General features: G+C 34.2%; 1 protein-coding gene across 11 annotated transcripts in view; it reads left to right on the forward strand.

Annotated features, from left to right (window-relative positions):
- Positions 1 to 12,345, forward strand: part of NFAT5 (nuclear factor of activated T cells 5) — a 132,764-nt gene that overhangs the window by 87,835 nt on the left and 32,584 nt on the right. For 10 of the 11 annotated variants that reach the window (XM_060000223.1, XM_060000224.1, XM_060000225.1 and 7 more), the window contains 3 exons: positions 4,392 to 4,584; positions 6,876 to 7,066; positions 8,566 to 8,738. In XM_060000223.1, coding sequence (XP_059856206.1) covers positions 4,392 to 4,584; positions 6,876 to 7,066; positions 8,566 to 8,738 — 557 coding nt within the window. Of the gene's footprint in view, positions 1 to 303; positions 1,417 to 4,391; positions 4,585 to 6,875; positions 7,067 to 8,565; positions 8,739 to 12,345 lie in introns of those variants that run through there. The other variant, XM_060000234.1, reaches the window with a different exon arrangement.

Below are 12,345 nucleotides of genomic sequence, written 5' to 3' on the forward strand. Positions count from 1 at the left end.
GCAATGACTCCAGCTAAAACAAACATTTACAGAGGGCTAGTTTGTATTCCCTTTCATGTTGTCTCCCCAAATGATTCAGTCATTTTCCATTTTTGTGAAGATTTTAGTCTTTATTTCCCTTTTTTCTTTTATTTGATGAAAACAAGAAAAACTAAATTGATAGTTTGATTCTCAACTTAGATTCATGTATTTATTTTAAGCTTTTTCTTTAATATATTATGCCAATTCAGGATTTTTAAAAAAATAAATGTATCACTTTTTTTTTTTTTTTCTGTGATTCTGGGTTATATATCTAAAGGGTGATAGAACCAGGATCATGGTGCCTGTTTGAGTTTTCATTCATCTCTGCCAGTTCACAACACTCACTAAATATGTTTCAATAGCTATATTATAGAATATTCACTTCTGAAGTAGAGAATACTATGACTTATTTTTAACTTTCTGATTCCTTTAATACTTTTATTGTAACATTTAATTTCTAGACTTTTGATTAGATTTTCCTACAGTATATTCAGCATAGTTTGATAGAATTTAACTCACTGGATCTTGAGAGATTACTTTTTTGGGTGGCAGGGTATGTATGGTCCTTTAGTTGACCCAGGATCTCCTACAATTTCAGGCTGTCACAGAATGTGATGGAGATGCTTTTGATTGTTTTCACTATTTGATTACATCATTGGTATATTTTAAGTTAAAAATCTGGTTGAGAGTTATAGAGAATATTCTTAATGTGTATTAAACTTGTCCTTAAATATTTTCTCAGTATATTTTTAAAGTAATACCTACCATTTAAGTAATGATTATTCTATACTACTTTCTTCTCTACTCTCATTTAAAACTCCTTTGGGGTGATAATAGTAAATAAAAACGCACATTTACATATTTTTCATTTTTAGAAAGTCCAGATTAGGAAATTATCTAAAAGAAAACAACATATACCCTTTCCTAAAGTGTTGCCATTAGCAGAGTCAACAATTCTAGGACATATCTGTAGAACTGTTATCTATAGAAAATGCTCTGAAACGCAGTAGCAGAGATTTAAAAGGCTCATATGTGTCTATCATTAAATACAGGTATGTGTTTATTCGGGCTTCTGTGGAGAAAGTGTTTTTTTTTTTTTAAGTTCCGTAAGAGAGATTTTCATTTTTATACTGAAATAAATGTTAAAGTTCAGAATGAAGAACAAATAAAATTTTGACTTACAGTTAGTCAACACACATGATTTGCAGTTACTGTTAAAGAGATATCTTGACCTACATCTTTTCTGCTTCTGCTTTTGTATGATAGATATATCTTAGAAATGATTTGAGGTTACCCAGGGAAAGTATAATAACATTTGTCAAGACAAAATCTCTCATGAAATAATTCATGGAACAGAAACTCATCAAGCAGCAGAAGAAATGTCCAGCTTCTTAGGTAATGGAAAAATATTTGACACTAGCATATGAAAATGATAGAAGAAGTTTAAACTTTGAATTTATAAGAACTATATTAAGGAAAGGATAAAACCATATATAAATATAGAAAAATAGGCCTTTGAAAACAGTTTTTAAGGGGATCTCAAACTAAAGTTCTATGTTCTTCAATAAGGAAGATGTTAGAAACATGAAAGAAATTTTGCCATAAAATTTCTATTTATATAATGCTAAATTATAGAAAATGTACCCTCAAACATGTTGAGTACAGCAGTTTTTATTGATCTTCAAGATGGAAATAGCATTTTTGTATGAATAAAATGTTATATGAAAGAGTTTATTAAGAAAACAAAATCATTTTTAAAAAACTACTCAGTATTTAAACATTCCTAGCCATATTTTTCTTAAATTCTTCACCTAAATGTCCTAAGAATCAGTAGCCAATGTCTCTTTAGATATTCCTAGAAATTAAGATATGATGTCACCTGCATGTGAAACCTGTTTTAGGCATTTTATAGTGAAAATTATTTTTGTGACAGGCAACCAGAAGGATGTACAGCACAAAGGAATTAGTGTCATTTTAAGTTCTGAATAGAATATTCCAAGACAGTGGATTTTCTTTTTAGATAATCACTTAGAAGTAAAATCCCATACAATTAGCTGCTATTTTCTTGTTTTTTCCTTAAGCCATAATGCATTAAAAATTAATAATTTGAATGACTGCTTTTCTAAGAATTAGTTGATGTTTTTATTGTTTTACACAGCTAGGGATCTAAATATGTATGTATTCAATTTTTACATTTAAGTCTAGAGAATAAAGTTAGTTTTAAGGGCTTTTAAAAGTATCATTTCAGAAATTGTTTGATTACATGTGCTATTCTTCTTTAAGCCATAATGTGTATACTTTATCAACTTAAAATTTTCATCCCAAGTGAAATATTTTGTTTTATTGAAATAGTAAAACTCAATATCATCTATTTACCCTCATAAATATTAGCTTGGCCAGCATAAATGAATACAAAAGCCACATCTTGCCAAATTAATGATATGCTAAATTTTCCTTATATTTCAGACTAAAGTGTTCCCTTTCCTATTATAAAATTAATAGATATTAATTACAAACATTTGAAAAATGCAGAAAAATAGAAGAAAATAAATAACCTATAATCTAATAAATCAATACAACTATTAGATTTTGCTGTTTTTTCTTTTAGTCCCTTTCAGTGCATATTTAGAGAATGTTTTTACATAGCTTAAGTAGATGAATATTTTTGCTTTGATTTTTTTTAATGAGTATAAAACAGTATCATTATAGTATGCAAAGTACTGCACATTGTATTCAGTGCAAATATTTGAATTTCTACCCAGAATGATGAAAAAATAGGATTTATTGCCCTTTGTTCTGACTTTGACTTGATACTTTTGTTCATAGAATTTATTCTTCCAGGGCCTTTTAAATTACTTACACAGGTAATCTTTGACTTAATTATGTCAAACTTCATCAACAAGTTTGCCTTCATCAACAAATACTTTTTCAGCATCTTTTGTTTCAGGAATTGTGCAAGGTTTAGGGAATATGAAGATGATTGAGCAAAGTACTTCCCTTCAGAACCCTTCCTCTCACCCAGTCAGTCTAACTGCATACCTTACTGCATCCTAGCCATGGATTCACCCCAATCCAAAATTCCATTGAGAACATAGCCTTTTCCCTCTTTATTATTGATGACTGAGTTAACAACTTGGTTAGAAATGAAGAGGTAAACATTAGAGCTAGATTTAAGGCTGCTTAGCCACCATTGCTCCTCTATGTTTGAAGTCATAATATTTCTCCTAGGACCTGTTTGCTTTTGGACAGGATTTTGTCCACAGTCATCTCTTGGCTCCTTTATTTTCAATTTGAGTGTAAACTTAGGACTGGGAAAGTGATACAGAAAGCATTATAGGCCCTGACTCTATTTTTAAATATACATAGGTAATTTTTAAACTAATAGTATTGTTTTCTATTTATTTTTATCACATATATACAGTACTTCAGATTAAATGTGTTGACCTGAAGTCCTAACCACCATTTGAAATATTTTTCTTTGAACATACATTCTGCATAGCAAATGCATAATATACAAATAAACATTAGAAACCCAATTAAAAAAAATAAGTTAGATTGCCTATCTGTAAAGCACAGATTATAAATTTTTTATATGCTGAGGGCTTTAATTATTTAATTAATCACAAATTAAAGTACTCTGAAAAATTTAACTTCTGAGAAAGATTGTTTAGAGTAAAGCTAATTTCCAAATTAAAATTGAATCACTGATTTTTTTTTTTTTAGTATAATTTTCTCAGTTTGATGTACTAAGGAAAATATCCAAAAGAATATGTACATGTTCCTTCAGTTTCTTTAAGGCCTTTTGTGTTTTTTTGTTTGTTTGTGTCTTTGTGCTACCCCCACTTTTCTTTTGCTTTGTAAGTCCTATTAGAAAATAATAGTAATCTTGTAGCTTTAGGTAACACTCACACATATATGTAATTTTTAAACTTTATTTTGAATGAAGTGCAATGTGAAAGGTTATAGTGACATTAGCTATTGTCTTTCCTGTTATTCTTGGTTTATTGCATTCAGTCTTCCTTCCTCCTGCCACACATACGCATTCTTTGTCATCCCTGTCCAACTTTACCACTAAATTTTATTTTCAATTTTTTTTAATTGAAGTATAGTTGATTTACAGTGTTGTGCCAATCTCTGCTATACAGCAGAGTGACTTAGTTATATACATATATACATTCTCTTTAATTACAAAAGTTTTAAAGATACTTTACTTATGGAATGTAGTGTCCCTTAGGCTGTCTTTTATTTTGTCAGTAAGATAATCAGTTGTTTTTAATGTTATTGCCTATTCTCTTTCTTCCTTTATCTTAGATGACTTTTGTAGAAAACTCTTTTTGATACTTTTTCCACTTTGTGCTTTGACTTCTCAGAACATTGGAAAACCAAAAAGGAACTGGAGTAAAGAAGAGCCCTATGTTGTGCGGACAGTATCCTGTTAAAAGTGAGGGAAAGGAGCTGAAGATAGTTGTACAACCTGAGACCCAGCACAGAGCTCGGTACCTAACTGAGGGTAGTCGTGGCTCAGTAAAGGACAGAACACAGCAAGGCTTTCCTACAGTAAAGGTACTTATTTTAGTTAGCAATATATGAAGAATTTTATCTACTTTTACTTATTATTTTGTTTTTAACCAAAAAGCTGCCTAAAATAAAACTAATAGTTGTATATATTAGAAATTAAAAGTCTGACTGAATTATAGGCCAAATATTATTACTCTGATGTCCTTTGAATTTTAGTTTAAATGAAAGGAGAGATGAAAGTGTGTTCTAACAAGTAAAATATATGGCAATCATGAATTATCTTCCCTTTATATTTGACATTGGTAGCAACTGTTTTAGATTCTTCTCACACCTTATATTTAAGAAGAAATTTTAAAGTGAGTCCAAAGAAATATTGTAGAAATTATCTTGGACTTGGAAAATAAGGTTTTTGAGATGGCTAAAGCAATCAGGACTACTCAACTCAGAAAATAATTGATTGATAGGTAACTTAAGTCTTCAGTTTAAAAAACAGGATATCGGGCTTCCCTGGTGGCGCAGTGGTTGAGAGTCCGCCTGCCGATGCAGGGGACACGGGTTCGTGCCGTGGTCCGGGAAGATCCCACATGCTGCGGAGCGGCTGGGCCCCTGAGCTATGGGCGCTGAGCCTGCGCATCCGGAGCCTGTGCTCCGCAACGGGAGAGGCCACAACAGTGAGAGGCCTGCGTACCACCAAAAAAAAATTAATTAATTAATTAAAAAAATTTAAAACAGGATATCAGTTGAGTCTTTATCTTTTCAGAACTTAGACTAACAGAAGAAAGAGGGGGCACTTAAATTTTAGCACCTGGGATACCTTATTAAAAAGACTATTTCTCTTTGAAGACAAACCAAAAGAAGTGGAGTAGGGGATGTTTATTTAACAAGTGTTCCTACCCCTTGCAAAATACTAAACAGGGAGGAATTTTGGCTAGTCACATGGTAGATTCTTGTAAATACAGTTTGTGTAAATGTGTTAGTTGAACAATATTTAATTGAACTGCCTTTCGTTTTATACTTGAAAGAAATAATGGTAGAAACTTGGGATCAAGAAGCTTACTCATGACCATTATACGGTTTGTTAATAATCACATGTACAGTATCATTCCTACCCCTCTACTACTCACCACGCCAATCCTTTTTCAGTCCCCCCATCTTAGGACAAGTAACAGGCAAGTGAGAAATTTAAGTTATGCTTTGTATAAATATTTGTCTAACCAGACATTTTGATAGTTTGGTAAATATTTTTAACCTAATTGCTCTGACTTTAAGTTATGCTTTGTCTAAATACTTGTCTGCAGAAGTAGTTAGATTAATTGCCTGTGATAAGGAGTGAATTGGCTGATCTTAAAAGTTTACTTATTCACTCATTCAGCAAATACCGTACCCTTCTGTGTGCCAGACACTGATCTAAGGTACTGCTAACAATTTGGGTAGACTGCTTATTTGCTGCTTGTTTGACTCATTATGATGATACCCATAGATACAGAGATACAGTTATTCTTGGATAGAGAAGATATATGAGTTTTTTTATAAGCACTTTGATGTGGATTGTACAAGTTATTTTGTGATTTTCTGCATTCTGTATTAGCAGCTTCAATGTTTACAAACCTTATCAAGAACCAGCATTGGAAACATTTGTTCCCAAGTGTTCTTTTAAATATTTATTTATTCTTCAGCATACAAATTATAATTTAATTTATGAAGGCTTGCTAGAGATCTGTAATGACCCATAGGTCCTGGTTTGAACCAGCAGTTTTTCAGACCATAATGTTTTGGCCTAGGATTTTGTGATGTTGTATATATGTATCTAGTCTACGAAAATGAGCTCCATACCCCTAGTATTTATATAGCTGCACTTCAAACACTTTCCTACTCAAGCAGCTTTAACAGAGTAAAAATTTAGTAGATGTACTCTCATTTGATGATGATGATAATGATGCCACTAGCACAGTTTAGTGAATTTTCCATTAGTGGTGGTGGTAAATCCTGAGTAACCCACATGCTTTGGCAGTCCGTAAATTTATAAATACCTTAAAGGATTGTGTATGCATTCTCATCTGGTTGTACAAATTAATTACAAATGATAATTTATCATTAAACATGTAAAATTAAAATGTGATTATTGCAGAACTAAAACTTAGAGTTTTCTGCAAAAATTTAGCCAATTTTCCTTTATGAAAATATTTTACCTCTGTTTTTCTGGAAGACTTGTTATTTCTTTATTGTAATCCAGTTATAAATATAATAATATAGAACTTGGTCTTAAATGTTTGATTTTACAGTTAGATTATTTGAAATGCTGATTAGTGTTTATGCTCCCTGTTATCTCACTCCAGCTGGAAGGCCATAATGAGCCAGTAGTGTTGCAGGTGTTTGTGGGCAATGACTCTGGTCGAGTGAAACCACATGGATTTTATCAGGCCTGCAGGGTAACTGGGCGAAATACAACTCCCTGCAAAGAAGTGGACATTGAAGGCACTACTGTTATAGAAGTTGGCCTTGATCCGAGCAACAATATGACACTGGCGTGAGTACTTTTTGTTAATTCGTTACACTTTTGCAGTAGGCAGGCAAATTTTTTAGTTTCTAATGTATAAAAGGTATTGAGTATTGTACTGAAATGTTTTAAGCATAACAAATAAAAAGAATAGTTTATTGCAGAATGGTAATGGGTGAAAACGAACTCTTTTGCCCTTTGCTAGAGAATTCCCATAGTGAAAGACAAGGATATAAAAGCCAGGTGGAATGCTGGCTTTTTGGAAAATAATACAGACTTATATGTTGGCATTAATAATATTAACATTAAAAAATAAAATTACAAACAATTTGATTTGCTTTCCTAAATTCTCTTTTGTTAGTGTTTGCAGTAGAAACTGACAGAGATCATTCATGGTGCCTTGACCCATCTTGGTATGAAAAAGCATATTGCTGGTCTAAATTTACCTTCTGTTTCTATTTTCCTATGTTAAAAAATTATGTCCTTGGACTACCTATTTTTCATCTTATGCATTTTCATTTCCTGAAATATATTAGAAATGATTGAAATTAATTTTTTTCCTTAATCCTTTTATTAAGGACCTTTAATCCTAACAGTAACCATAACAGCAGCAAATATTGATCTGGGATAGACCTGTTCTGTAATTATCCGTATTGGATAGCTAAAGACTTTTCTCTACTTGGTTTTCATGTTTTGTTCTTTTTTTTTTGAAAACCATTTTGAATAAGTTAGTGAGAGGATAGTTTGAAAAGGGAAATTTTGAAACATATTTAGTGAAGGTTTATTTTTTAACTTTTGAAATTGTAAAAATAAATGTATATGGTGGAAGATAGGGAGTTACTGATTATAAAAATAGTACTTATTCCTTATAAGTTGAAAATACAGATTAATAAAAATCTCAATAAAATTTAGTAGTAATATAAAGCTAAAAACATACCCCTCAAACGCCAGCTTCCAACTTAATAGAACTAATTACTGTTTTGACATTTATTTTTCCATCCTTTTTTCTGATAAAATTGCGATGATACTCTACTCACTGCTTTGTAACCTGCTCTTCACTTATCATGAGCATTTTCCCATAACATTAAATATTATTTATAGCATATGTTTTAATGGCTGTGCAGTGTTACATTTTGGGGGGGAGACAGTTACTAATTTTTTTCAAATAAAATCCGTTTCTCTATTTTAATATCTGAATTAGGTGCAAAAAGAAAGAGGATAAATTTAATTTTTTAAAGCAAAAGTAACTCTTGTAAACCATTACTTATGTTCAGATTTTGAAATAGTGATTTTACTTCTGTACTATTTTTTCCATTATTATTAAAAATGAAAAGTTGACAAGATGAGAAGTTATGAATATTCAGAACTTACCCTTCTCTGTTTTTTGAATTTGGAACCGTATAATTATATTACATACTCAAAAATTAACAAGGAAGCAAATTATTTTTAAAAAGAAAACTTGTTTGATTAAGAATATTGTACTATTTATACAACAGAAAATATCAGTTAATATATTTTTTCTGTATTAGGGTGGACTGCGTAGGGATATTGAAATTGAGGAATGCTGATGTTGAAGCCAGAATAGGAATTGCTGGTTCCAAGAAAAAAAGCACTCGTGCCAGATTGGTTTTTCGAGTTAATATCACAAGGAAAGATGGCTCCACTTTGACACTGCAAACACCCTCTTCTCCGATTTTATGTAGTAAGTAAGAAAATATGGAGATATTAAATATATGGAGTTTTTTTTTTCATTTTCTGTCAATCTTTTGATATCTCTAAATATCAGTTGTTTTTCATATTCCAGCTTGTGATCATGAAAAATTTGAAACATTTTCAAAGCTATAGTTAAATTTTCTAGGCTAAATTAAAGGTGGGTAATTTCTAATAAAATTCAAAAGGAATGTAGCATTTTGTAGTTTCCTTTTATCATCCTATACTGATTTAAAAAGTAGTTTGAACAGTTTGCCTGAAGTAAATTGCAAAGGCACAGGATTTTCACAGCATCTTCATAGTGTGATAAATCGCTGTGATTCTAAGTGTTTGTATTAGAATTTAAGAAAAAATAAGGTAAGCAGAACTTTGTAAATATATAGCAGTTGGAATTCTGATTACAAATTAAAGTATTATAGTATAGTGGGAAATGAAATTCTTACTTTGCTAACCTTGGCATAGAAAGTAAATGACGTGTGTGCGTAATTTTTTTTTTTGGCTGTGTTGGGTCTTCATTGCTTTGCATGGGCTCTTCTCTGGTTGCGCAGAGTGAGGGCCACTCTTCGTTGTGGTGTGCGGGCTTCTCATTGTGGTGGCTTCTCTTGTTATGGAGCACGGGCTCTAGGTGCACGGGCTTCAGTAGTTGTGGCACGTGGCCTCAGTAGTTGTGGCTCGCGGGCTCTAGAGTGCAGGCTCAGTAGTTGTGGCACATGGGCTCAGTAGTTGTGGCTCACGGGCTCTAGAGCACAGGCTCAGTAGTTGTGGCGCACAGGCTTAGTTGCTCTGTGGCATGTGGGATCTTTCCAGACCAGGGATCGAATCCGTGTCCCCTGCATTGGCAGGGGGATTCTCAACCATTGCACCACCGGGGAAGTCCGTGTGTGTGTATTTAAATTCAGTCATGTTGTATGTGCTTCAAGATATAGTCTGGTTTCCCTGTAATGAGTATTATTACAAGTAATAAATAGGAAAACTTTTTCCTTTGTACATCCCTTAAGAAGATTTTCATTAACTATTATTTTCTTTGGCCTTGCTTCTGAATTCAAAAGAGCAGAAGAGACTGAGTTCCATTCACTTGAATTTCCTATTGGGTCGTTATGGGTATTATGACCTTGGTACCCCCAGGATACTTACAAAGCCTTTGTTATTTAATTGTAGCTTAGTTTTGTCAAATTATTCACCCTTGGTAAATCTTATTTTTCCCTTCCTTTCTAATTCATCTCAGAAGTGACTGTACCCCTATGTTAGCTTGGCAAACACCCTCATTTTTTTTTTTTTTTCTGTACGCGGGCCTCTCACTGTTGTGGCCTCTCCCGTTGCAGAGCACAGGGTCCAGACGCTCAGGCTCAGCGGCCATGTCTCACGGGCCCAGCCGCTCCACAGTATGTGGGATCCTCCCGGACCGGGGCACGAACCCGTGTACCCTGCATCGGCAGGTGGACTCTCAACCACTGCGCCACCAGGGAAGCCCCACCCTCATTTTTAAAATTTATTTATTTATTTTTTTGCGGAACATGGGCCTCTCACTGCTGTGGCCTCTCCCATTGTGGAGCACAGGCTCTGGACACGCAGGCTCAGCGGCCATGACTCACAGGCCCAGCCGCTCTGCAGCATGTGGGATCTTCCCGGACCGGGGCACGAACCCGTCCCCTGCATCGGCAGGTGGACTCTCAACCACTGCGCCACCAGGGAAGCCCCACCCTCATTTTAAAAAGAAAGTAGTAAATATCTTCCTGATCTCAAGAGAGCTCATTTGGGGCTTCCCTGGTAGCACAGTGGTTAAGAATCCAATCCCTGGTCTGGGAAGATTGCACATGCCACGGAGCAACTAAGCCTGTGCGCCACAACTGCTGAGCCCATGCGCCTAGAGCCCGTGCTGCGCAACAAGAGAAGCCACTGCAATGAGAAGCCCACACACCGCAACGCAACAAAGAGTAGCTCCTGCTCACCGCAACTAGAGAAAGCCTGTGCGCGGCAACAAAGACCCAATGCAGCCAAAAAATTTTTATAAAGTAAAATAAAAATAAAGAGAGCTCATTTGGATTTCTCTATTTTTCATTATTATGAAAAATTTGTTTTGATATTAGTATTTCCTTGGGCTATTTCTGGATAACGTTCAGTTATAAATATACTGCTTTTAAAGTTTCTAGGTTCCATGTCCATTCTGTTGTGTTCAGATAGGGACAGAGTAAATAATCTGTAGATGGTTTATTGAGTTATAAAGCTTTTCTAATTTAGGTGCTAATTTACTGTAAATCACAATATGTCTCAACTTGAATATTATTAGAATGGAGTTTCAATTTTAGTGGGGCATGTGCAGTTCTTCTTTTACGTGATCTAATACTTTGAGCATGACCATAGCCACTCTATGTTCCATTATGGGTTTATGGTTTGTGTTTATTTCCGTGAATATAACCTTTTTGGCAGGTTAGAGCAGTTGGAGTAGAATGAGAGGTGAAAAGGAAATAGGTTAGTAAGAAGGGTTAGAATTGGAATGGGAGGTAGAAGGAAACAGGAAGATGAGAGGGAGGTAGAAAAGGAAGAGGGGCCAAAAGGTTCTAGAGCTGGAAGGGAGGAGAGGAAACAGATACTTGATCTTCCATCTAGAAACACTCAGTGGAAAGAAGGCCTAATGCCAGAATTCATGTTGTGCCTTGTGACCTTAGAAAAACAGTCCTGCTTCTACTTGTTGGTTTAACAGTGGTCATTGGATCCATTGTCTTTTTGTTTGTTTGTTGTTAAGAGGATAGAAAAATCATCCCCTTTTACATTCTTCACACCTTTAGATGTCTCCAGACAATACATATATACTAGATCAAATTAAGAATATCAATTTTCATACCTTTTTAGTATCCACCCTTCTATAATAATTTTTTTAATATGGCAAAATTAATCATCGCTTTCTTTAGTGTAATGTATTTTAGATTTTGTCTTACTAATGCTTATTGTATTAAATCTTACTGAATTTAACGAGTTCCTACTTTCCTTATTTCTAGCTCTTCCACAACTTTAGAAAAGGGATAATATCATTGAGTAAACTTCTCTTCTCTTCACAGACATTAAAAAGCCTTACTAATTCTTTTGACAGGTTGAAATATTTGCTTTGTTGTTTTTCAGTATTCAGATATTCAGTATTCAGATGTTCATTAATTTTTTTCAGCTTTTTATTTTTGGCTGTGTTGGGTCTTTGTTGCTGTGCGAGGGCTTTCTCTAGTTGTGGCGAGCAGGGGCTGCTCTAGGCATGCGGGCTTCAGTAGGTGTAGCATGAGGGCTCAGTAGTTGTGGCTTGCAGGCTCTAGAGCGCAGGCTCTGTAGTTGTGACGAATGGGCTTAGTTGCTCCATGGCATGTGGGATCTTCCCGGACCAGGGCTCAAACCCATGTCCCCTGTGTTGGCAGGTGGATTCTTGACTATTGTGCCACCAGGGAAGTCCCTCAGCTTTATTTTTGTGGCCACTATTAGAAAAGCATCTAAAAGCACATTGTTTTTTATAATACCAGAAAGGTGCCTGCTTTTTTTGTTACAGTTTTTTAAAGCAATGTGATCACTTTCAAGAGTCAGCTTACTAATTACTTAAAGATAAAAATAAAACAGTTAAT

This window comes from Delphinus delphis, chromosome 20, assembly GCF_949987515.2.
Source record: "Delphinus delphis chromosome 20, mDelDel1.2, whole genome shotgun sequence".
In the NCBI taxonomy this organism is placed as follows: Eukaryota; Metazoa; Chordata; class Mammalia; order Artiodactyla; family Delphinidae; genus Delphinus; species Delphinus delphis.